This window comes from Protomyctophum parallelum, assembly GCF_964188405.1.
Source record: "Protomyctophum parallelum genome assembly, chromosome: 15".
Taxonomy (NCBI): Eukaryota; Metazoa; Chordata; class Actinopteri; order Myctophiformes; family Myctophidae; genus Protomyctophum; species Protomyctophum parallelum.
Genome location: NC_139710.1, coordinates 27,347,180 through 27,369,936, shown reverse-complemented (window position 1 = coordinate 27,369,936; position 22,757 = coordinate 27,347,180). Strand labels below are relative to the sequence as shown.

At 43.5% G+C, this 22,757-nt stretch overlaps 1 protein-coding gene across 3 annotated transcripts; it reads left to right on the top strand.

Annotated features, from left to right (window-relative positions):
* Window positions 1-1,061: 1,061 nt before the first annotated feature.
* Window positions 1,062-22,757, top strand: malt1 (MALT paracaspase 1). Of its 3 annotated transcripts, none has more exons than XM_083784010.1 (17): window positions 1,062-1,265; window positions 3,854-4,020; window positions 6,687-6,808; window positions 7,936-8,083; window positions 9,172-9,350; window positions 9,977-10,073; window positions 12,306-12,353; window positions 13,289-13,312; window positions 13,420-13,464; window positions 14,789-14,992; window positions 15,497-15,674; window positions 15,765-15,836; window positions 16,068-16,195; window positions 16,893-17,042; window positions 21,056-21,213; window positions 21,397-21,522; window positions 22,178-22,757. In XM_083784010.1, the coding sequence occupies exons 1-17, from the start codon at window positions 1,114-1,116 to the stop codon at window positions 22,661-22,663; spliced, it is 2,484 nt and encodes an 827-aa protein (XP_083640136.1). In that variant the 5' UTR covers window positions 1,062-1,113; the 3' UTR covers window positions 22,664-22,757. The 3 variants fall into 3 exon arrangements, with proteins under 3 accessions (XP_083640136.1, XP_083640137.1, XP_083640138.1); XM_083784012.1 differs by having other exon boundaries at window positions 1,124-1,265; window positions 3,859-4,020; XM_083784011.1 differs by lacking the exon at window positions 12,306-12,353.

The window sequence follows — 22,757 nt, the reverse complement described above, 5'->3', positions numbered from 1 at the left end:
GTGCTCAACCTTTTTCCATGTCAAGGACCCCCATTAATTATCTGTATTTGGCTGCGGACCCCCATCTCTAAATATGTTGTTACAGAGACCCCCCAGAAGCAAAGATTTGAGTTAAAAACGTTCGCTCTGAAATAATATATATTCAAAGATTTGCGTCATATTTTCAAGAATAGCAGACCTACAAGTCAATGAGCTTGTAGAGCTGCTATTTTTCAACAGCTAAAGCATAACATAATGCTTAAAACACCAAAAGGGGTTCCCGCCCAGAATGGGTTAACTTGGGGTCTGGGGTCCCCATTCAGCTAAATGAGTTGATTTAACTATGCATGTACAAATACATGCTGCACAAGTCAAGTAGAGAATGTACAGGTTATTTTAGTTTCTCGGTTACAGATAGGAATTAATGTCTAACGATAATATGTTCTTAATAGTTTGGGGTCCTATGGATAAAATATGTCACATTACTACTCACATAAAAAGATAGATCAATAGTGAAATTAAAAAGGTTAATAATCACTGTTCTGTGAAGCTGTTGAGTTGACCAACCAATGCCATCCAGGGCTGAACTATAGTAACTTAAGTTAATGTTTGAGCTCTAGTTTTTGTGAACATGATTTCCCCCCAAAACCTTCGTTTGAAATGTACCCATTCTGCAATACTATTAAATAAATCATCATCATCATACAAATCAATCAATCAATCAATCAATCAATCAATCAATCAATCAATCAATCAATCAAAAAGGCCAGGAAATTATCAGATAAATCCAGAGGTTGCTCGGCAACCAGCCAGCCAATGACGATCGACTGTCCCTCCTGGCTATGTGATATGCACCGTGGTACCTGCACGTCCCACTCATGGTGCCACTGGTGAGCGTCGAAGCTATGCGCAGAAGCGGCTGCTGCTGGTGGAAAATAACTGATCTACACGCTGACAACCCTTCTAAGTGCGACGCGGTGTTACCTTGTAGATCAGTTATTTTTTTCACCAGCCGAAACAACTCGTGTGGGCGTGTTGTCTTTTTTTTTCTTTCAGGAAGTAAATGAATCTGTCTAGTTTTTAGTACCGGTCAGTTTATCGATGATGGTCAGTGATCGATAGATTAAAGCCGAGATGACGGACTCGTGCGACCGCTCTGCGAACCTCAGCCTCCTGAAGGAGCCCGTTCTGCGGAGGCTCTGTGAAATCCTGGACCAAACTACTACCGACAAAGGATGGCGTAAACTCGGAGAGATAGTGGGCGGTGATAGACGCTTTAGAGTCAGGTAAAACTTTTTACTTAATATATGTTTAACTTTTCCAGATTCACGTAGATCTATTTTATGTATTAGTTTTTTTTTTCTTCCCTTTTTTGTAGCACGGCATGAGTCGCATGACCTCTCGTTTTGGATTTACAGATGTGTAGGGTGCTGTAAGCAGAGTGTGTATTGTGTAAGACCACAGGAGGCAGGCTTACAGGTGCCTTACAAGTTTATAATGTTTCCCTGGCCTGGATGCCTGGCATATAGTGAATGACAACTAAAGAAAAGGCAACTCAAACAACATAATAGAGAGATACAGCCTCTCTCGATCCCCATGTAATGGCACCGGTGTAACCGGACCCGCCCTCACGCAACTGAACCTGGACCGTTGGACCCTTTATAGTCTACAGTCTCCACCCGTGTACAATGTACAAGCAATCCACGCAGATGTTCCCCAATATGTAATCAGCTCTTCAGGCACTGACCACACCACACTACACAGGCGTATCCCCCAACTAGAAAAAGTGCCCTTCTGGGCAGGGCCAGATTAACCCCCATGAGTGCCCCTGTGCAGATCATTTTTAATGCCCCCCCCCATAGCGCGGACACGACCAACCCCGAACACAATAAGGTATAGGCAAATAGTACAACTTCACTGGAATATAACTGGCAACCATTGCAATAAATTACATTGGTTTCCTTATTTTTTACCAGTAAAATGCATTTCAGAAGAAAACAAATGATTTTCTGGGCATTTTCAGGGCACCAAAACATGTGGGCACCAGGACAACTGGGCACTAGGGACATGTTGGCACTGGGACATGTGGGCACCAGGACAACTGGGCAGTTGTCCATGTGCACACATGTCCCTAGTGTCCAGGTTTCCAGTTTGGGAAACACCAATCTGAGAATCCCATCGTCAAATATTCGAGAAAACAGCGCCTCCCCTAGGCAACTGTCTTGAGAGACTAGGGAAACACTGACTGTCCTACCTGCAAAAGATTTTCAGAGGCAGATCTCACCAAGTCAAGTTTGACATGCAGAGGCTACTGACCCCAATTTAATGCCATTTATACCCCCCCCCCCCCCCCCCCCCACATGCCCCTGTGCAGCTGCTGCTGTGCAGCTGCACATTTTGTTTAAGTTTTTTGCAACAATTTTCTTCATTTTGTTGAGGAAATGCAGAGCCCTAGATCACTCATAGCATATCTGGATGAGCAGGACATGTGCAGCATTTTGAACGAAACGGGCCAGACTCGTCTTGATCACATGACTACAGAGATCATGTGGACCGATTTGCGTGAGATTTTGATGAAATCTGTGCGACTAACACATAAACAATGTGTTTTGCAGAAATCGGTCTCATGGTGGCGCTATAACCGGCAGATGTGGAGGGATGCAGGGACAATGTTTTTCCATGGCCTCTAGGGAGTGCCATACATAAGTTGTATACAGATCATGCAGTTATAGCTAAAAACAGGAATTGGCCTGTTATAGCGCCACCGTGAGGCTGATTTGGGGGGAAAAATTGCGGCATGTTGTCCTCGGCCTTGTGGAAATGTGCGTGTATAATTTCACGGAAATTGCACACTGTGTTTGTGATTTGTGGCATTTTTTCGAAACGGACCAATCGTGTGAGCTTTGGAAGCCAATCTTAGCCAATCAGGATGGAAGATAGGAAATGGTGCCACTCCGTGTTGATTACATGACTATGGAGATAGTGTATACCGAATTGTGTGATGTATGGATACAATGTGTACGAGTAATCTACATAAATGTGTTTTGCCTAAATCGGCCTCATGGTGGCGCTATAACAGGCCGTTGAGGAATATCTGTGGCAGAGGTTCGTCATTGGCATCCAGGGAGTGTGTGTGGAAAGTTTGGAAGGACACACACACGGACAGAGTACAAAACATACTCTCTCCCCATGCCTTCGGCCTGGTGGAGACAATAACAGCTGTGCAGATAAACACAAGCATTTGATTCCATGTCACAGCGGAATGTGCAGTCTGTGGGACTGAGAATCTACATGTCACAAGCATACAATACAACATAAATACAATGCATGTGTATTGTTGAACATTATAAATACAATGAATGTGTATTGTTGAACACTAGACAATTAGACTGTCAGAGGCTGCTATGTCACTAAAAGGCTAAAACCCTGCCTAAAACGTAAATTGTCGTTTAATTATCATGTCATTGAATTTCACCCAACTGTTTTACATCTATAAACCAGTGATGTGACAATAAAGTTGATGTAGTGTAATGGAGATCTCTAAAGCAGTGATTCTCAAAGGGGAGGTCCTGAGCCATCCCCACATCCCCCCCAGTCAAACATTTGTTAATACGGCATCACTGTTGTAACCACTTTATCCATTTATAATTTATATGTTGATAACAATGTTCAAGCTTGAACCTGATATTTTTGAAAATCTTTGAAAATCTTTGAAAATCTTTTGAATAATTTAGATTTTATTTTCAAACAGAAATGTTCACATTTTAAGATGGGGGGGCGGGGGCAGCAATACATATCAATTTGGTGGTCCTTGGCATAGGAGTTTGAGAACTATAGGCCTACTCTTCTGAAGTTGTTGAATCTCTCCTCGTAGCTCAGACGACATGGAGATGTGCTCTCTGAAGGTGTTGGACATCGAGGGCAGTCCCAGCCGTGCGCTGCTCAGACTCCTGGGAGAGCGGGGGTGTACCATGGGTCACCTGCTGGACTACATGCAAACCATTGGCAACTCGGAGGCGATCCAGTACCTCAAACCGCCAGGTGAATTAGAATTGTATTGTCTACTCTACTCTGTACTACTCATTACCAGCTCAGTGGCCTTGTGGTTAAAGTGTCCGCCCTGAGACTGGGAGGTCGGGGTTCGATTCCCGGCCAGGTCATACCAAAGACAAAGAAATGGGACCCAGTGCCTCCCTGCTTGACACTCAGCATCAAGGGTTGGATTGGGGGTGGGAAGTGAGGACGCTGGCGTCGACTGTTCGCCGCTTCACCTCCCAATGTATACTGAATGAACCATTGTAAAGCGCTTTGAGTAGGCATGTAGTGCATAGAAAAGCGCCATAAAAATGCAATTCATTATTACTGTCAACCACATTAGGAGTTTTACTATTGATTTGTATTACAATGTTGTAGTCTAATGCAATGTTTAATGTACGTGTACTTTTCTGAAGGGCTTCTCTTGCAATAATATGCATGGATTAAAGTCCTCAGTCTCCACGACTGATTTCAGATCAATTATCATTTGGATTCCATAGAAGCCAGCATGTCTTCTATGGAAGTATGTTGCACAGCCTAGTATCTACTGTCTTGAAGATAGGCTGGTCGTGTTTTCTGTTATTATTGTTCAAGTAAATGGTGCATTCATATAGCGCCTTTATCCAAGGCGCTTTACATTCACCCATTCACACACACATTCACACACTGATGCCGGAGGAAACCATGCAAGCCACCAACCTGCACATCAGGAGCAATTAGGTGTTCAGAGTCTTGCTCAAAGACACTTTGACACTAAGGCCCTTTCCCAATTCCTTTTTTAACCCTACCCCTCAGCCCTTGCCCCTTCCCCTTGTCCCTACATAATGAGTGTCAAGGGGTAGGGAGATAAATCATCCCCCTAGGAATTGGAACGTCCCTAAATATTGAACGTCCCTTGTAGATATTGATATACAACCTGTTCTCAGAAAATAGCTGATCTGCAAGCTCACTACAGGCCAGTGGTCCCCAAACTTTGATGGCATTTCTGTCTCTAGGACCCCCAATTTATGTTGTAAAATCAATGTTAATTAACTCTGAGAGTGTACAAACTATCATTTAGCCCATAACCCACTTTGGAAACTACTTTCCATTTGATTTAAGCTGTAGAGATGGAACGTAAATATAACATTGCTGTGGTTATGATGAAATAAATATATTGTAATTTTGTCTCATGTTGGTAGCCCACCATGCAGAATGTAATTCAGCTAGATATAGCTCATTCTGACACCTGCTCAGTTGTACCTGATTCATTGATTATTATTGTATTAACAGTTTGTATAGCATGGGTACAGATATATATACAGGGTTAGAAAAAGGAAAAACAATTTACAGTATAGAAAGAAGGGGCTGTGGTCACTGTGTTCATTGTTTTTAATATCATTAAGAACAGAGTCATTTTCTATCAATGAAAATGCCATCGTGATTCATCTCCATCCAATGTACAGTCTGTACAGCAGCTTGCAGTCTGTTCCATAGCTGGTTTGCCTGTGGAAAAAAAACAACACCATTGCTAATTAGTTATGTAAGTTTTGCAACTTGTGGGGATTAGCTTAACATTGGTCATGATAAAACCACAGCTATCACTGCAGCGATTAGCCAACGTTATGCAGTGACAGCGTTATGTAGGTACAGTAGGCTATTTCGCGGATTTTAAGAGCTCCAAAACTGTGGAGACTGTGGGGGTGGGACTGATGCCTGCTAATAAGCTAGCTTGCATCCGAGTTGTATCACCGGCGCACCGGCGATACATAAAAAATAATAAAGCGCCGATGCGGCGCCAAATCAATGGGTAACGTTGTATGAATGCAACGCCGTATCATATCGTTAGTTCACGTGAGGTAACGTTAACCTTTGCTAGAGATTGCGATATTTTTGGCGATGCAGATTGTTAATACATTCAAATAATATTGGTTATTATAATATTTTTCCATAATAAAGGACATAAAAGGCTTCTTACCTCGTCCGCCTTTCAGCACTCAGTGATGTTGCTCCGTTTGAAGTCCCGCCGAGATATCCCTTCAAATGAAGGGGATTCTAGCCCTAACCCTCAGCCCTACCCCTCCATCCAAAGACAATTGAGATAACCCTTCCCCCTCACGTGAACGCGCATAAGCAAGGGCAAGGGCTAAGGGCCAGGACGAAGGGAGTAATTGGGATTGAGCCTAACTCTGGGGGAGCCTGGGATCGAACTGCGAATGGTTCCCATCCGGTCACTCTACCCTTGAGCCACTGCCGCCCCCTTTGATTTGGCAATATTTTAAGAATGTGTTGTGTTCAGAAGCATTTTCCAAAATCTCTGATATTTCATACGTATATAAAAAAGCAAAGGTTAAAGCCTCAATTGATCCACTGTGAGTTTGAAAGTGGTTAAAGTGCATTTTCTCTCTCCTACAAATGGAGTCAATTCATCATGTCTCTCCTAATGAAGTTGAAAATAAAGTTGATTCCATGGAGCAGTGCAATGTAGGCCATGTGTAGCCTATGAGTGCTGCGGTGTAAAGCTGTGCTTAATGGTACATCGCAGCTATGGCTGTGCCCAGGGCACCCCTCTGTGGATTCGTCTATAGCATTAGTCTGTGATTGATTGATTGATTTATTGATTGAATACTTTATTAGCAGGCTTGTGAACAGTACAGGTAGTTGCTAAAACGACAACACATGTGAACACACAGGTCTTCAGATCCTCGTTCAGCCCCAGTCTGTCTCTCTCATCTCTGGCCACAAGCTTCGCCTTAGCTGCTACGCTGTTGGAAAGACCCCTGTACAATATCAGTGGTTCAAGACTAAAGAGGAGGTAAGCTAAACATTAATATAATCAGTGTTAATGTATCTATTCATAAACATTTGTAAACTCTCAGATATACTTCTCGTATAGCATTGCATTGGCTTCCAATCGATTCCAGAATTCAATTTAAAATTGTATTAATTAATTATAAATCTCTTCATGGGCTGGGCCCAATTTATTTAAATGAACTGGTGCACCCCAAGGTGAATATGAGACAACTTAGGTCTCCAGACAAAGGTCTTCTCATTATCCCCGCCACTAAGCTGCGAATCAAAGGAGATCGAGCTTACGCATTTGTTGCACCTACGCTGTGGAATGACTTACCACTCTACTTGAGAAACGCTGTGTCTTTTGGCATCTTTAAAACCCATTTTGGGCGGGAACCCCTTTTGGTGTTACGCTTTAGCTATTGAAAAATAGCAGATCTACAAGCTCATAGTGCGCCAACGAGTGGCACACTCGGCAGACCTACAAACTCGTAAGTTTGTAGGTCTGCTATTTTTTTAAACTGTCAGGATTTAGAAGACATTTTTAGAATCTGATCTCAGGTCAAAATGCGTTAAAGAACCACCATTCTTCTGTGCGTTAGAATCTGATCTCAGGTCAGAATGGGTTAAGAAGCTACTAAAAACTAATTTGTACCGGAAACATTTTGGTTTGCTCCAGTGATTGCTTCAATTTCTTTTCTATTTGATCTATTTCTAGGTACTGGCTTTGCTGCTCTGTTTCTTATTTCATTGTTGGTTTATTTTTTTATTGAGATGTTCTTGTTTTATTCCTTTTATTTTATTGTACAGCACCTTGTAACAACTGTTTTGAAAGGCGCTCTATAAATAAAATTACCTTACCTTACCTTACTTACCCAGTGCCCAGTGCACATTATTCTATTATATTTACTAGTGTCTCTAGTAGTGCATATTGATGAGTTTGAATGGGTTGGATATATTTGCAGTCAAGTATTGAAATATGACATGAGCAGTAATATACTGCAGAAGATAATCTCAAGTTTGGGTGTTCATGTTGGGCATTTTCACATCATATCTGTCTGTTCAGCTTCACGTCAAATGTGACAACCTCTGTTTTCACTGCCATTTAATAAATAATAACAATGTAATTGGTATTTCACCTGCCCACAGGTACCCAACAGCTTCGCCCCAGACCTGATGATTAGTCCTGTCCGACTGCAGGATGCAGGCTATTACATCTGCAGGGTCAACTGTGGCGATGCTTTTGAGTTCAGCCAGTGGGCTCAGGTGGACGTCCTGGACACTGCCACGTGTCATGGTGAGCGACGACACATGGACTTGAATATCATGCTTCCTTCATGCCTGAGTGTCCAAGTTGCTCCTTTACACCTGACAGGGGGGGAGTTTCCCTGGTTGGACGTAGCGCGTGGAAGGAACATGTTATTCCAACCAGTTCCTTTCCCCTCCATCTGGCGCCCCCGGCTGGCCAGGGGGAGGCAGTTTAGAGACCAGGATTTGCTTGACCACTTTCAAAGTTTTTTTGGAAATGTCACTATAGGCAGAAATGTTTAAAAATGTTCACACACTTTGAACAAATAGCTCATCTACAAGCTCACAACGCGTCGTAACACATTGCAAGCTTTAGATTGTCTCTTCGTAAAATGAAGTATAAAACTGGGTTGTGACTTGCTAGTTGAGGACGTAGTATATTGTGCTAATTACCTCTTTATACCTAGTAGGATGGAGTCTAGACTGTTTGGTGCTGGAGACTGAAAGGAAAGGGCAAGAATCTATTCTGTACATTTGTGAACCAGGGATATATTGAACTTTTGTGATTTGTTCAAAAGTGGGTATTCCCTCTTGGATGAGTGCTAGATGTTTGGTGAATCACTCGGGAGACCTGGGTAAGACATAAAAGTTCTAAATTGCAGCTTCAATGAGGCCGGACCACTGAAGTCTATAAAAACAGCCGTTATGGGGAAAATAAACCCAGATGAGATCTTTAGTCCACATCTGGATATTGGCCTCCCAACAATAGTACTGGGAATTCCCAATAATATTAGTGCAAATAGTTTTTTGTTTTTGATCAAGAAATGCATATCTTTGTTTTACAGGGGATGACAAGAACATAGGCTACAACAACATAAAAGATCCTCTGTGTTAATTTCTCCCTCTGTAACGCCAAGAGTGTACAAATGTTAGGGTCCATTTGGTTTGAGTTCTCACGGGCATGAAACTGTATGCTGATTTGTAGTTTGTTTTCCGTTTCAGGTTAAAACGGTATTGACAATACTGTATAATTGCTGCAGCTGTGTGGCTTACTTAGCCATATCTTTACAGTTTTTGGATTCCAGAGATGTGGGTCAAGGCATATAGCCGAACTGATTCTTCTTCCTTGTCACCCAGGTCAGAGCTACCATTCCCTGGAAGGCAGACTGAGGGTGGTGGTCCAACCCCAGGCCCAGCGTCAGTTGCTGGGAGACACTTTACAGCTGGAGTGTGGAGCTGTAGGGAAGCCCATCCCTCGCTACCAGTGGCACAGGAACGGAGTCCCCCTCCCCAACGCCTCTAAGAGGAAACTGACGGTGAGAGGAGGACCGCCACCAATTCATGTCATTGTTCATTGTCCGGACATAATACTGTATCATACATAGACACTAAAACTAATCCATCCCATCATGGCCCATAGCACTTACCCTAACCCCTTAGATAGCATTTATGTTGGCTTAGATAGCATTTGATACAGACTTATAGCATGTTATGTAGACAGCACTATAATTGTATTGTATATAGTCATAGCACGCCATAGTACATATGTATAGCATAGTAGTAAATATGTATAGTTTATATGTATAGTGTATGTATAGTTTCATTATATAGATATTCCACTGTTACTTTCTTAGCTTACGCATGTTTCATGATAAATACTTTTATGTGATGTATTCCCATGCTTTTGTTCTTGCTTAAATGTAAGTCGCTCTGGATTAAGAGCGTCTGCTAAATGCCTAAATTGTAAATTGTATCCCTAAAACTAAAACTAAAACCAAAAACTAAAAACTAAACGGAGATCAAACGACAAACACAAATCATAAAGCCAGCTTCATATTGACAATAGCAGGCCTAACAAGCTTCTAGGTCTTCGGGGTCCTGCGACGGAGCATAAATTAGGCTTATCTCTGGCCTGACTGGAGGGAGTGTGGCATTTCCACAGATCCCGTTTGTGATGCAGGACCACCAGGGGAGGTACCGCTGTGAGATCAGCAGTAACACTGAGAGAATGTGGAGCAGTGAAGTGGACGTTTTGATAGGTACGTCTTGTTATGTTATGTTATGTTATGCACTGTACAATCCTGTGTGTTAATAGGTCCTTAAAGACTGCAGGCATTCTTCCCATGTGATTAATTAGCTAGAAAATATAGTGTTAGTGAAAATTGAGCTTTACAAGCAACGCATTGTGATCTTGAAGAATTTATGACATGCCCGAAATTGGGAGGCCAAATGGAAACAAATGTTCAGTTCAAGTGAAAATTGAGCTTTACAAGCAACGCATTGTGATCTTGAAGAATTTATGACATGCCCGAAATTGGGAGGCCAAATGGAAACAAATGTTCAGTTCAAAACTTACACTATGTACTAGGGCATTAACCAAACGTGATTTTTGATAGTCGACTCGACTACCATCAAAATCGATTTATAGTCGATTAGTCGGCGGTAAAATATGATATTTGTTCCATCCAATCAAGCATTAAAACATTGTGTTTTGAAACAGCCAGCGAGTGAAGGATTAAATGCAAAACAGAGCCGGTGAATGCAGGCCAAGTGGAATAGTAAGAGAGTGGCGACACACTGATCTCTCCACAAAGCGGGTACCTATGGCCTATAGTTCCAAACATTGGAACTATCCCATTGAGATAGAATGAGCACTTCCGCATTCCATTGTTACAGTGGGAGTCAACGCTAGTGTCGCTACTCTCTTAACAGTTTCCGTGCCGGGAATGGATTACTCCAGGTTACTGTCGCTGCCAACCACGCTAATCCAGACTTTTGTTTTATGTGTTTAATCCGCCGTAATGTAATAAATAAATAGAAAATCCGTCTTCGCCGCGGAGAAAGAGAGTAGATGCATTTGTTTTGATGAAACCGGAAATCGTCACATGCTGTGGGCTGCTAGGGCTTCTGGGAAATTGAGGCCAATGCAAACGAATGGGGTTCAACGCCTCATGGAGGAGGGTCCTGTGCTGCGTCTTCCGGGTGTACCAAGATGGCGGGTGGTGCGATCGTTCATAACAAACGGAGGAAGCTTTTTTCGCTCGATTTTCGCGGATTAAAATACCAAATAATTCAGCGTATGCTCTAAAGGTAATACAACAATCTCGGCAGTGAAGGGGGGTTGATTAAAATGCGGGTTAAGCGTATAAAACAGTCAAACTGTAGATTACGCTGAATGCCGCTCTGATTGGCCGAAATTAGCTCAGCTGTTTCAAATCAAAGTTGCAAGTCCACAATGACTCACGGATGGACGCGTTGTGAGCTTGTAGATCTGCTATTCTTTGATGCGCAAGACCTTTCTACGGAGCAGCATAGCATGTTTCGTTGTTCACAATGTTTGTTCAGTTGGAGAACGATGCGATGTTTTTCATACAACCCTAAATGTTGTATGAAAAAAAACAAGTTACAACCACAGTTCCTTTGGTTTTTAGAAGGAGCTACAAGCTAGGAGGAGGTTATGATTACATACTAGGTTTTCTAGCTAGCAGGCTGCCAGGCTATGAATCAGATGATCAACTACTTAACTCCATCGCGACTATTATAACTATGATCGTGCGGAATAGCTGTTTGTTTTTAATAATGCTGCACGCGGCACACCTGCACTTTTGTTGGATAAGCATGAAGAAACATGACATCACAAGCTACTGTAGTAGTCACCAAACTGGATAATATTGGGCAGAGTGAGGAGGAACTCCTGCTATACTTTACTGTACCGGACGACACGTCTCCAATCTAACTTGTTGAACAAACTACAGTATAGTAAAAGTATTTACACACTGTAGTTGTCCCCATTGAGCGTATGAGGCATATCGCATTATGCTTTTCCCAAAGAAAATCTGTCTTGAATGCTGCTAGTGTCACCGCCGGTCCGCCGCACACCGCACCTACACGAGTGAGGGTGACGGCAAAACCCACGTACAGTAGGCTTGTATATGATATGAAAACAATCAGCCAGGAATGGATTAGTACTGAAGTTGGCGAACTACCAACAAAACAACAGAGCTCACAGCTGCATGTCTGCTGTAGAAAAGCAAAAAAATAATAATAATCATTAAAAAAAATATATTAACGATTACTCAATTTTTGATTTACAGTGTCAGTGTACAGTGTCGATTTTTATGTTAATGCCCTACTATGTACTGTAAAAACGTATCTTGTTCTACGCAATTTCCATCATTTCCAGTCCCAGTAAACGGCAATGTAAATGTGTTAGCTTAGCAAATCAAATCAACAAAACAAACCGGATAATTAAATTTCTTCTTGACCGTAAGGACCAAGGATATCTGTGCAGGTTTCAGGAGCAATGGAGTGCTCTGAAGGTAGAGTGGAAAAAGCTTGGCACTTGGCTCAAACTTTGAGACAACTATTGGAAATGGTTAAACTTTGCTGCATGAAAAGATTAAAGGGGTGTTAAGGCAATCGTTGCTATAGTGTGTTTATTCAATAACGGGTGTCTCACTGTCTCTCCAGCACTTTAGTAAAACAGAAGTCTTTGATAAATGTCAAAAGTCAGGATACCAATTTTATACAACCAGGAGAACTCATAGGATAGACTACACTAGACTAGACTCGAGGATAAACAATTGAAACAATTTACAATTGAAAAAATATTAAATACGAAAAGAATCGGCAGACAAAACTGGAACTCTATACAGCTGAAGCAGTTCAATTATCTCTGTGGGTTCTTTTTCCTGACTGGATTTCCAAACTGGTATCCCAAACTGAAAATGTATTGTGTCTTTTCTAAAGAGCTGGGGAGACGAGGAAACACTGTTACTGAACAAAGAAAGACTCAGCAATGATTACTGTCAGAATATAGAGCTTTAACCTTTTAAAACATGTCACTTATGCTCCGTTTAATAACTGTAATCACTTAGAATCGTCTTGGTAATTCAACACACTAAACTTTGTAGTTGCATGTGGGTCAATGTCCTTCATAATACTAACTAGAACACAGTGCTCAGATGGTGGGCTCTCGTTGTTTTGCATGAGTGATTGATTTCACTGGGTTTCAATGCCATTTAAAGAAATTGCATTCTGTCTTTCATTTTGAGTTGTTATTTGCTGCAGATCTGAAGTGGACATCCACAGAGTTGATTTCTAACAACCTACTCACTTAAGCACTCATCCACAGATGTTATTTCTAACAGAGAAAGAAGTTGTAGTAGTAGTATTAGTTGTAGTACTTTGTTAGTAGTAGTAGTTGTTGTTGTTGTACGTTACATGGAGCTGACTTCTGTTTCTGTTTCCCTAGATGACATTTATGCCTTTGGAGAAAGTAAGTAGCAGTTTAATCATTGAAGGTTTTGTCATAATATTTCCTTTCCAAAGATCAAGGCATGTTGTGTTTCCATTTTGTTTAATTTTCTCTTATTGTATTCTCAGGTGGCAATGAATTCTTCATAAATAACTCACCTGAACAGCTTTATGGTGAGTGCTTTGTGCCGGATATCTTTTGTCAGCCTGGGAGTGGATAATGTCCTGATCAGAATATTGCTGACCCCTACTGGTTGGTTTGGGGATGGTGTAGCTGTAGACCACTGTAGCTTCAACCTGGACTTAACCTCTTTCAACCTGCCGTCCCCAAAACAATTTGAACATTCTCAAAAATGTTGAAAATAGTCTATAAGTGCATAATTTGTTGCCATACAACATGAAGTTATAGATCAGCCATGCAAGCTACCCCTAGTTATTTGTCTCAACCTGGTCACTGTTTTTGTTCTAAGACCTATTCTGATATGTCTTTGTGCATAAATAGCTTTATTTTAATAGAAGAGGGGCACAATCAGGTATTAGAGCTGTCACATGGGAACTGGAAGGTATCCAGTTCAATCCCCAGCTCCTCCTTGCTTTGTGTGTTGAAGTATCCTAGCTCTGTTCCATAGCCTTCCTGCTTCGATTCTGCAAATTTCTGCCCTGCAGTAAGGCTATGCGACTTACCGGTTTAAATCTTAAATCGAAATCAGACAAGCCTCTCCTCTTTAGTGGAAATCTCACGAACGTTTGACCTACTCACCAATACAAACACGGGTTGTGTCAATAGAAAGCCTACTTTCCTTAGTGGACGCACTCTGGGCCCCCCACCACACGTATAAACTGTACTTTTTGGCCAAAAGGGGATTTAGTTTCCACCGGAAAAAAAATCATTTTTAGTTACTCCGCTGCGCCCTCTACTGCGCCCTCTACTGATATTGCCCAGAGAACTGCCTCATAGAGAATATTTTTCCTCTGGTGGGGGGCTCAGAGTGCGTCCACTAAGGAAAGTAGGCTTTCTATTGACACAACCCGTGTTTGTATTGGTGAGTAGGTCAAACGTTCATGAGATTTCCACTAAAGAGGAGAGGCTGGTCTGATTTCGATTTAAACCGGTAAGTCGCATAGCCTTACTGCAGGGCAGAAATTCGCAGAATCGAAGCAGGAAGGCTATGGAACAGAGCTAGAAGTATCCCTGAGTAAAAGACACTGCTGAACGCATAAAAGCTCCCCCCCAAGTGCTAGCCTGGCATGGCCAGACTAATACCACTCCCAAGGGGTGGATTTCTAAAATGCTTCTGGTGATAAACCCGGCCAAACATTTGCCTTGATTGGTGCCCCACAACTTCGGGGGCAGATTCGTCTGATTTCCAGGCTACCCAAATGCCTCCTGGGGCTGGCTAGCAAATACAGAAAAAGTTATTTTCCCACAGGGATCAACTACTACAACAAATACCACATTTCTCTCTCTCTCTCTCTCTCCCTGCATGTCCCGTGTTAGCGGCTGACAAAGTGGCACTGCTGATAGGCAATCTGTCCTACCAGAACCACCCCCAGCTCAAAGCCCCCATGGTGGACGTGTACGACCTCACCAACCTCCTGCAGCAGCTCAACTTCAAGGTCGTGTCGCTGCTGGACCTCAGCGAGTCAGAGATGAGGAACGCCGTGGATGAATTTCTGCTGCTGCTCCACAAGGGAGTGTATGGTATTATGAAACATTGATTTACTGGAAGCATTTTGCAGAAGCATTTTGCAGAAACTCAAAGCAACTTATACTGTACAATGAGAGAAGACATAAACACGTGGTGAGAGAGAGCGAGAGAGAAGAGGGGGGGGAGAGAGCCGAGAGAGAGGGGAGGGATTGGGTATGTCATTTCCCCGAATGGGTATGGACTAGTGTGATTAACCCATTTAGGCCTGACGTCGAAATAAATAAATAAGTCTTCTAAATCCTGACAGTTTTATTAAACAAACATATTCATGTCAAGGATCCCCAAATATATATGACATTGGCCGCTGACCCCCATCTGAAAATATGTAGTTCCAGGGACCCTCTCAGTAGCAAAGATTTCAAAGATATTCAAAGATTTCAGGCACATTTTCACGATTAAAAAAAAAAAAAATTTCAATAGCAAAATTATAACAATGTTTAAAACACCAAAAGGGGTTCCCGCCCCAAAATGGGCTAATTGTTTTAATGTATGCCTAGGGTTGCTGTACTACGCTGGCCATGGGTATGAAAACTATGGCAACAGCTTCATGGTGCCAGTAGACGCGCCAAACCCATACCGCTCTGCCAACTGCCTGTGTGTGCAGAGCATCCTCAAACTGATGCAGGAGAAGGAGACAGGCCTCAATGTCTTCCTCCTGGACATGTGCAGGAAGAGGTGCGTGGAAAAAACACAGCCTGGAAGGCGGCTTCACATCCTTTTATTTCTGTTATTTTGTTGTATAATGTTTCTTTATGTTTATTTCAGGAACATTCACGATGAAACCACTCCAAACATTGTATTGAGGGTCACGGCTAACATTGTCTTCGGATACGCTACGTAAGTTTATCTTCACCATAAATGCCACATAAGCCCTAGTGAAAATTATCCGGGCATGGCCAGAATAATATCGCTGCGTAGCTATTAGTCTGGTACTTCTGTGTGGAAGATTTCTTTCCAAGGGGGCGGTTACAAACAGATTCCAATGTCACAGCAAAAAAAAAAAGGCTCTGATTGGTCACCCACAACGGGTAAGGGCTAGTGTATATAATTCTCTCTGTCGCTACACAGTTGCCAAGACGCTGAAGCGTTCGAGCTGAGCTCCAGTGGGTTTACCAACGGCGTCTTTGTGAAGTTTTTGAAGAAACGTCTTCTGGATGATGAGAAGATCACAGTGGTGCTGGACAGAGTAGCTGAGGGTAAGATTACACTATACTACATTATCTAACACGTGCCGGTACATACCTCCACCAACACTGTGCTATTGTTGGATTATTGGATATCACTTCCACCAAAGATATGTCATTTCCACCTCAGATATGAGTGGTATAGTCATTTTGACCGTGACATTGCTTCAAAAGTGATTCATCTCTTCGACTACATACATATTTCCCATCGAGTTTCATGAAAAGGTTTCCTTTTTTTATTCATTTAACCACTTAAACCCTTTATCTACAGTATATCTTGCTGCGCTTTTTTCCTTCTACACACCAAATCTCTCTCTCGCCGAAAATAGCTCGGCAAATGTTCAAAAATAAAGATAAATGAAAATGTAATTGCAAGTTAAAGTTGGTGTGATATGTTATGGTTAAACAATACGATTTTGCTATAGTGCTGCTCCAGCTCTGAAAATAAAATTTAAGATGGGTTGCCAATTTCATCCAATCAAGAGAGAGAGAGTCCCCATTTATCAATCACATCGGGTTACTTCGTGCCGTGCTGCAAGCTTGTACATCTGCTATTTCTTATTTTTTTCTTTTTTAAGTGTGAGAACTACTGATTTAGAAGGCATTTGCAGATTTGGCCTCAGGTGTTATTTGGTTAAGAAAACCATGTGCACTGCAGGAGTCGTTCATCACGTTGCTTTGAATTACGTTAACCTTCTGTCGAGTCCAGATATGGGTCAGTTCGACGCCACCAAGGGGAAGCAGGCCCTGGAGATCCGCAGCAGCCTATCGGAGAGGAGAGCGCTGACCGATCCTGTTCTGCCTGGCGACAGCGCTGACATGACCCTGGCACACAGCCGCCAGTGGGCTAAAGTCCACGGTGAGATGCATGCGTGCTAACTCGCTATCTGTGTGGATGTTATTAGTCCATAAACTTAAAGCATGAACCCAACTTGGCGATTACCATTCTTTTTGTCTCCACCAGGCCGAAGGCATGGGGGGAGAGTATGTTTTGCACTCTGTCCGTCCGTCCGTGTGTCTGTCCGTCCGTGTGTCCGTCCGTCCGTCCGTGTGTGTCCGTGAGCAGCTAATCTCGGCCACCGTTAACCCGGTCGATGCCAAATTTTGCACACACACTCCCTGGATGCCAACGATGAACCTCTGCCCCAAACTTTCCAGAACGGCCTGTTATAGCGCCACCAGGAGGCCGCTTTGTGCAAAACAAGTTTTTGCACAGTACACCTACAGATTTTGTCCAAACATCACGCAAATTGGTACACAGTCTCTCTAGAGCCATTCAACGAAACCGGTCTTTCAGATTTCTCAGACTCCATCCTGATTGGTTAAGATTGGCTTCCAAAGTTCACAGGAGTGCTCAGTTTCAAACAAAATGCTGCAAATCATGAACACATCGCGTGATTTCCGTGGAATTGTGCACCCACATTCCCACTAGGCCGAGGACGAAATGCCACATGAACAATTTCAACTCAGCCTCAAGGTGGCACTATAACTGGCCGAAAAGTGTTTTTATTTACTTTTGTTGCCCTTTTATCCAACCACCAGATGAAGGCAAGCTGCAATGTCCTACATTCCTATCCTGTGCCCAGAAGGGCACTTTTTCTAGTTTTAATATCTTTTTATTGGGTTTTTTACATTCTTTCCCCTCCCATGTGGGGTCCTTGTTCATGTCAGCATATACATTTGTTAATACATAAGTCTTATGGCACCCCTCATTTTCCTCCCGTCCACCCCCGATGCCCACCCACTCTTCCCTAATGCAGAGACAATACTGGAGAAGGGGAAAAATACAGGGAGGGGAAAGAGAAGAAAGGGGGGGGGGGAGCCACCTGTGTGTGCGCGCAGCCACCGGTTTACACGACGCATGTACAATGCATAAGCCTATGCGTTCACCATTATATAGTTCAAATATCGCTCATCTCTGGGACTACCGTCAGGGTTTTTACATGGTCAACAAAGGGCGGACTGTTTGCTGGAAAGTTGTCATGGAACCGTTAAGTGAGAATCTAATCTTTTCAAGCTTAAGGTAGAATAGTGCGTCCTTTATCCATCCGTTATGTGTAGGTGGGGAAACTTGTTTCCATTTCAGGAGTATAAGACGTCTGGCTAAAAGAGAGGTAAAGGACATTATTCTCTTAAGGTGTAGAGGAATGTTAGTCCCTGGGGGAATGCCAAACAAGGCCGTTAACGGGTTGGGTGGGATAGGTACACCCAATATGTCAGAATATGATTGAAATATAGCTGTCCAAAAGTCCACCAACCTAGGGCATGACCAAAACATGTGTGACAGGCTAACAGCGGGTTGTCTGCACCGGTTACATGCATCATTAATATCTGGAAATATCTGTGCTAATCTAGTACAACTGGTAAGGTCCATTCACACCAAGCACGATAACTATAACGATATCTATAAATATGTAGTTTTAAAAATCATTGCGTATATCCACAGTCCACAGCACAACTATAACGACTGATAGTGCTGAACGATATAGTTTGGATCCTCTTCAGAGCGACTTATGAACAAAATCCAGTTATTTTTATCAGATGTGGAACATATTATGAATAGTTCACACTACCTGGTAGGCTAGTTGACAATACCTCAGCTAGCTACAACTATCTCTTCCATCCATCCATCCATCTTCAACCTCTTATCTGTAGTCGGGTCGCGGGGGCAACAGCTCCACCAAAGTGCTCCAGACTTCCCTCTCCAGAGCAACATTAGTGACTTCCTCCTGGGGGATCCCGAGACGTTCCAAGGCCAGTTGGTCAATGTATTTCCTCCAACTGCGCCTTGGTCTGCCCGGGGTCTCCTCCCAGTGGGACGTGCGTCGAGGACCTCCCTAGGGAGACGCCCGAGAGGCATCCTAACCAGATGCCCGAACCACATAAACTGGCTCCTTTCCAGGCGAAGGAGCAGCGGTTCTACTCCGAGTCTCTCTCGTGTGACTGAACTTCTCACCCTATCTCTAAGGGAGATGCCATGCCAGCCACCCGTCGAAGAAAACTCATTTCGGCCACTTGTATTCGTGACCAACTATCTCTTGCCTTTTATAATTAATAGTCAGAGTCAGATTATAGCCATTATCCATACAGAATATTATAGCCATTATCCATACAGAATATCGCCTATCGCATGTGTCTTTACCACCGCTGTCACGGCACGTAGGATGAGATCTCTCTCTGCTCCAACGCAGCTGCAGATTGATTGCCCAGCATGTGCTTAGTTGTGACATTGTGTGCAGTGTGGAAGCTTGCATAATTATGGTCCTAGTTATGTTCTAGTTCAGTCAGACAACTCACGAATAGATTTACCAATATTTATTACAGAATGAGTAACAAGTGTGCATATGATATTTGACTTGGCGTTCGGCTCTGCTGGCTTTCTCCCTGCTCGGCACGATTAAGCACCAACATAAAACATTAAGAGCAGGGAGATAGATATACAATAAACCCCCCCCATGGGGAGCATAAATAGCAGAGCCGCCACCCCAGCAGAAAATATCACATACAACCAAGGAAGCTCTGAGAAGGAAGGGTGGTCACGTGACTGGGCTGCGCCATGACACTTTCATGGGAGCCAAACTCACACCGGAAGTGCAATGAATACATGGCAATGAATGGAGCCGGCTGGACCAGCTCATAACAAACATTATTTATGAACAATTGAGACCTTTTGTAAAGTAATCACTTCTGGAAAATAACAGAAGACATATCACAGGTTGTTTTCTAATCACTTACTTTTCGATGTGCACAGTACCGGTATATAATTTTATCTGAGGATCTAAACCGCAGCAGGTATCGTTTCTGGCTCCGAAGTATCGCAATATTTTGCTGCCAGACAAGAAACGGTGGGAAGTCTCGCGATACTTGGTGCGTTTAGAAAGGTACTTTGTGCTCTTTAGATACCATACCTCTATAAAAATTACACAGCAGACAATAATTTGTTACTTTCCAGAAGGAGGAGGGGGGGAGAGAGAGAGAGAGGAGGGGGGGAATTAAAAAACTTCAGTGCACTGTGCCTATGTGTAGGCACAATGCAAGGAATAAATGCATTCGCCATGTATCCGAAGGAAGTCTGATCCAATTTTTAGATTTCTCCAGTTTAATCCTGAGTTTAAGTTTTGTTGTGTTCAAGATCTGATTTTAGGCATGTTTAAGCCTCCAGGAAAATCCGTGTTGAGGTTCTTAATCCACTGTTTTTCATTAAAACGTCTTTGTCCTACTGTCCAGTTGGGATTGTGTTGAAGTCCAGCGCATTTTAGAGCTTCAATGCCGTGAGCCATGAAATGTTGCACAAACCTTGTGGTTGTCTTTTTTCCATTGTTAATATTGTATCTGTGTTGTCCCAGCCTTGTACCTATTGTTTTACCCGTTTCTCCGACATATTGTAAACCACATTTTTCACATGTGATTAAGTAAATGCAGTTGCTGGTTCTGGTTGTTATTTGTTGTTTCATCTCTAACTCGCGTTTTGTAGTTCTATTTTTGACTAATTGTTTGGGTTTGAAGTATTCTGGTCCCTGGCGTGCTGGTGTGTTGATTTCTTTTAGCTTGCTGTGTACTAGATAATCTTTAAGGTCTTTGTTTTTTCTGTAGGCCGATATAATTTTATAATCTTTTAGACCAATTTTGGGCCTTTTGGTGTGCTATCTGCTATTGAAAAATAGCAGATCTACAAGCTCATAGCGTGCTACGAGCTTGTAGGTCTGCTATTTTAGAAAAATCGAAGAACCACTGACAGAAAACTGTCAGGATGTAGAAGACATTTTTAGAATCTGATCTCAGGTCAAAATGGGCTAACTGATCTCCAGTCAGAGGGATTTGGAGTGTTGCGTTTTGTTTTTAACCCAGGTCTTGTTGTCTGTCTTGTCCCAGAGCTCCCTGAGACCATGCGTCTGGACTTTGACTGTGGAGCTCAGATCAAGTTGGGTTTCGCAGCCGAGTTCTCCAACGTCCTGGTGATCTACACCCACATCGTGAAGAAGCCTGACGACATGTCCTTCTGCCAGGCTCACGTCACTGACTTCTCCCTGGTCAGACACCCCCCTCGGGTTTACAGCAGTGTTTAATTTAACAATGAGTGCTTAGTTTAGTGCACACTCAGAAAGTAATCAACAGCCCTAATAATGCTCATCACTGACCAAGCACATTCCAAACACAGTGTGAATACTTGTACATTGAATTGAAGCGCTAACAGCCACCCTTCCTTTCTCCAGGACCTTGATGTGGATCCTAAAGAGATGAACAGACAGACTCCAGAGGAGACGGGCATCTACCTCCTGACCAGAAACCTGCCCCAGCACTGCCTCTACACCAGGCTGAGCTCCCTACAGAAGCTCCGGGTACAAAACATGCTATTATTATCACCTAGTGACACTATACTAATGCTGGGCTCGCACACTACAGCAAGGGTTCCCAATCTTTTCAGTCTTTGAACTCCCCCCACCCTGACAAGCATTTGGAACCGGAGGCATTACATTTAGTTTGACTCGTAAACTAAATACTAAATATTGTGAAAATAGCCGTAAACTAAATACTAAATATTGTGAAAATAGCCGAACTACAAACGCCTCGCGGAGCTTGTCGATCGGCTATGTTCACAATGATTGACTCTTTCTTACGAGAGGCGTGCGGCGGAGCGAAACAGCTACAAGGAGACAGTCGTTCAGTGACAGAGAGGACCATGTCTGCCTCTGCTGAACAGTCAAAACAACCTGTGGTGCAGACAGCTGAGTATTGTCAATATGTGGCAAGAACATGAATGCCTACAGACCATCTACTGTCTACAGACCTATGGATTGGTCCGTTGTCACCACAGGCTTGGTTGTTTGTGATAAATAGCAGATCTGCAAGCTCATAGGGCAGCACTGTGCCGTGCTATATGAGCTTGTATATCTGATTTTTATTTGATCAAATAAGTATAAAATAATGGTTGATGTGGTTAAAGTGACACAGCTGCGTTCCAGGTCTTAATGGGGATTAATGTCCTCGCCGCAGGAGGAGCTTGTCTTCACCGTGTGCCTCCAGGGTGCCTTCGCAGCCCTGGGAGACGAGACCGTGCACTGGACCAGGAGCGTCGGCATCGGCAAGCCGCTGGTCGCCCGGCTGGACCTGCACCGAGCCATGCGCTGCAACAGCTGCCTGCAGACCTGCCTGATGCCCCACAGCCCGTCCCACAGCCCCGGGTCTGAACGCCACCATCATCATCAACAGCAGCAGCTAGCCCATGGCCGTCTGTCCCCCCACTGCCCCGGTCCCTATCTGGAGGTTTATGAGCCGCTACATGGGGCTATGGGGGGCGGTGGGGTTTACCGCCATCGCGACAACCTCAGTGCCAGTCGGGCCTCCTCCAGTGATGCGGCGGGGCCAGCGGTGGCGGCGGGCTCCCCGGGCGGGCCCAGCATCCCCATCGAGACCACGGAGGACATCCACGAGCTGCAGGCCGTGTTCATCAGCAGCCTGCAGCTTCAGCAGCGCCACTGAGAGGAGACGGAACCGCTGTGGTGAAATGGATCCATTAACACTGAGAATTAAGATAATTTCGGACGGGGAGCGGGCGACGCACGCATTGTCGTCT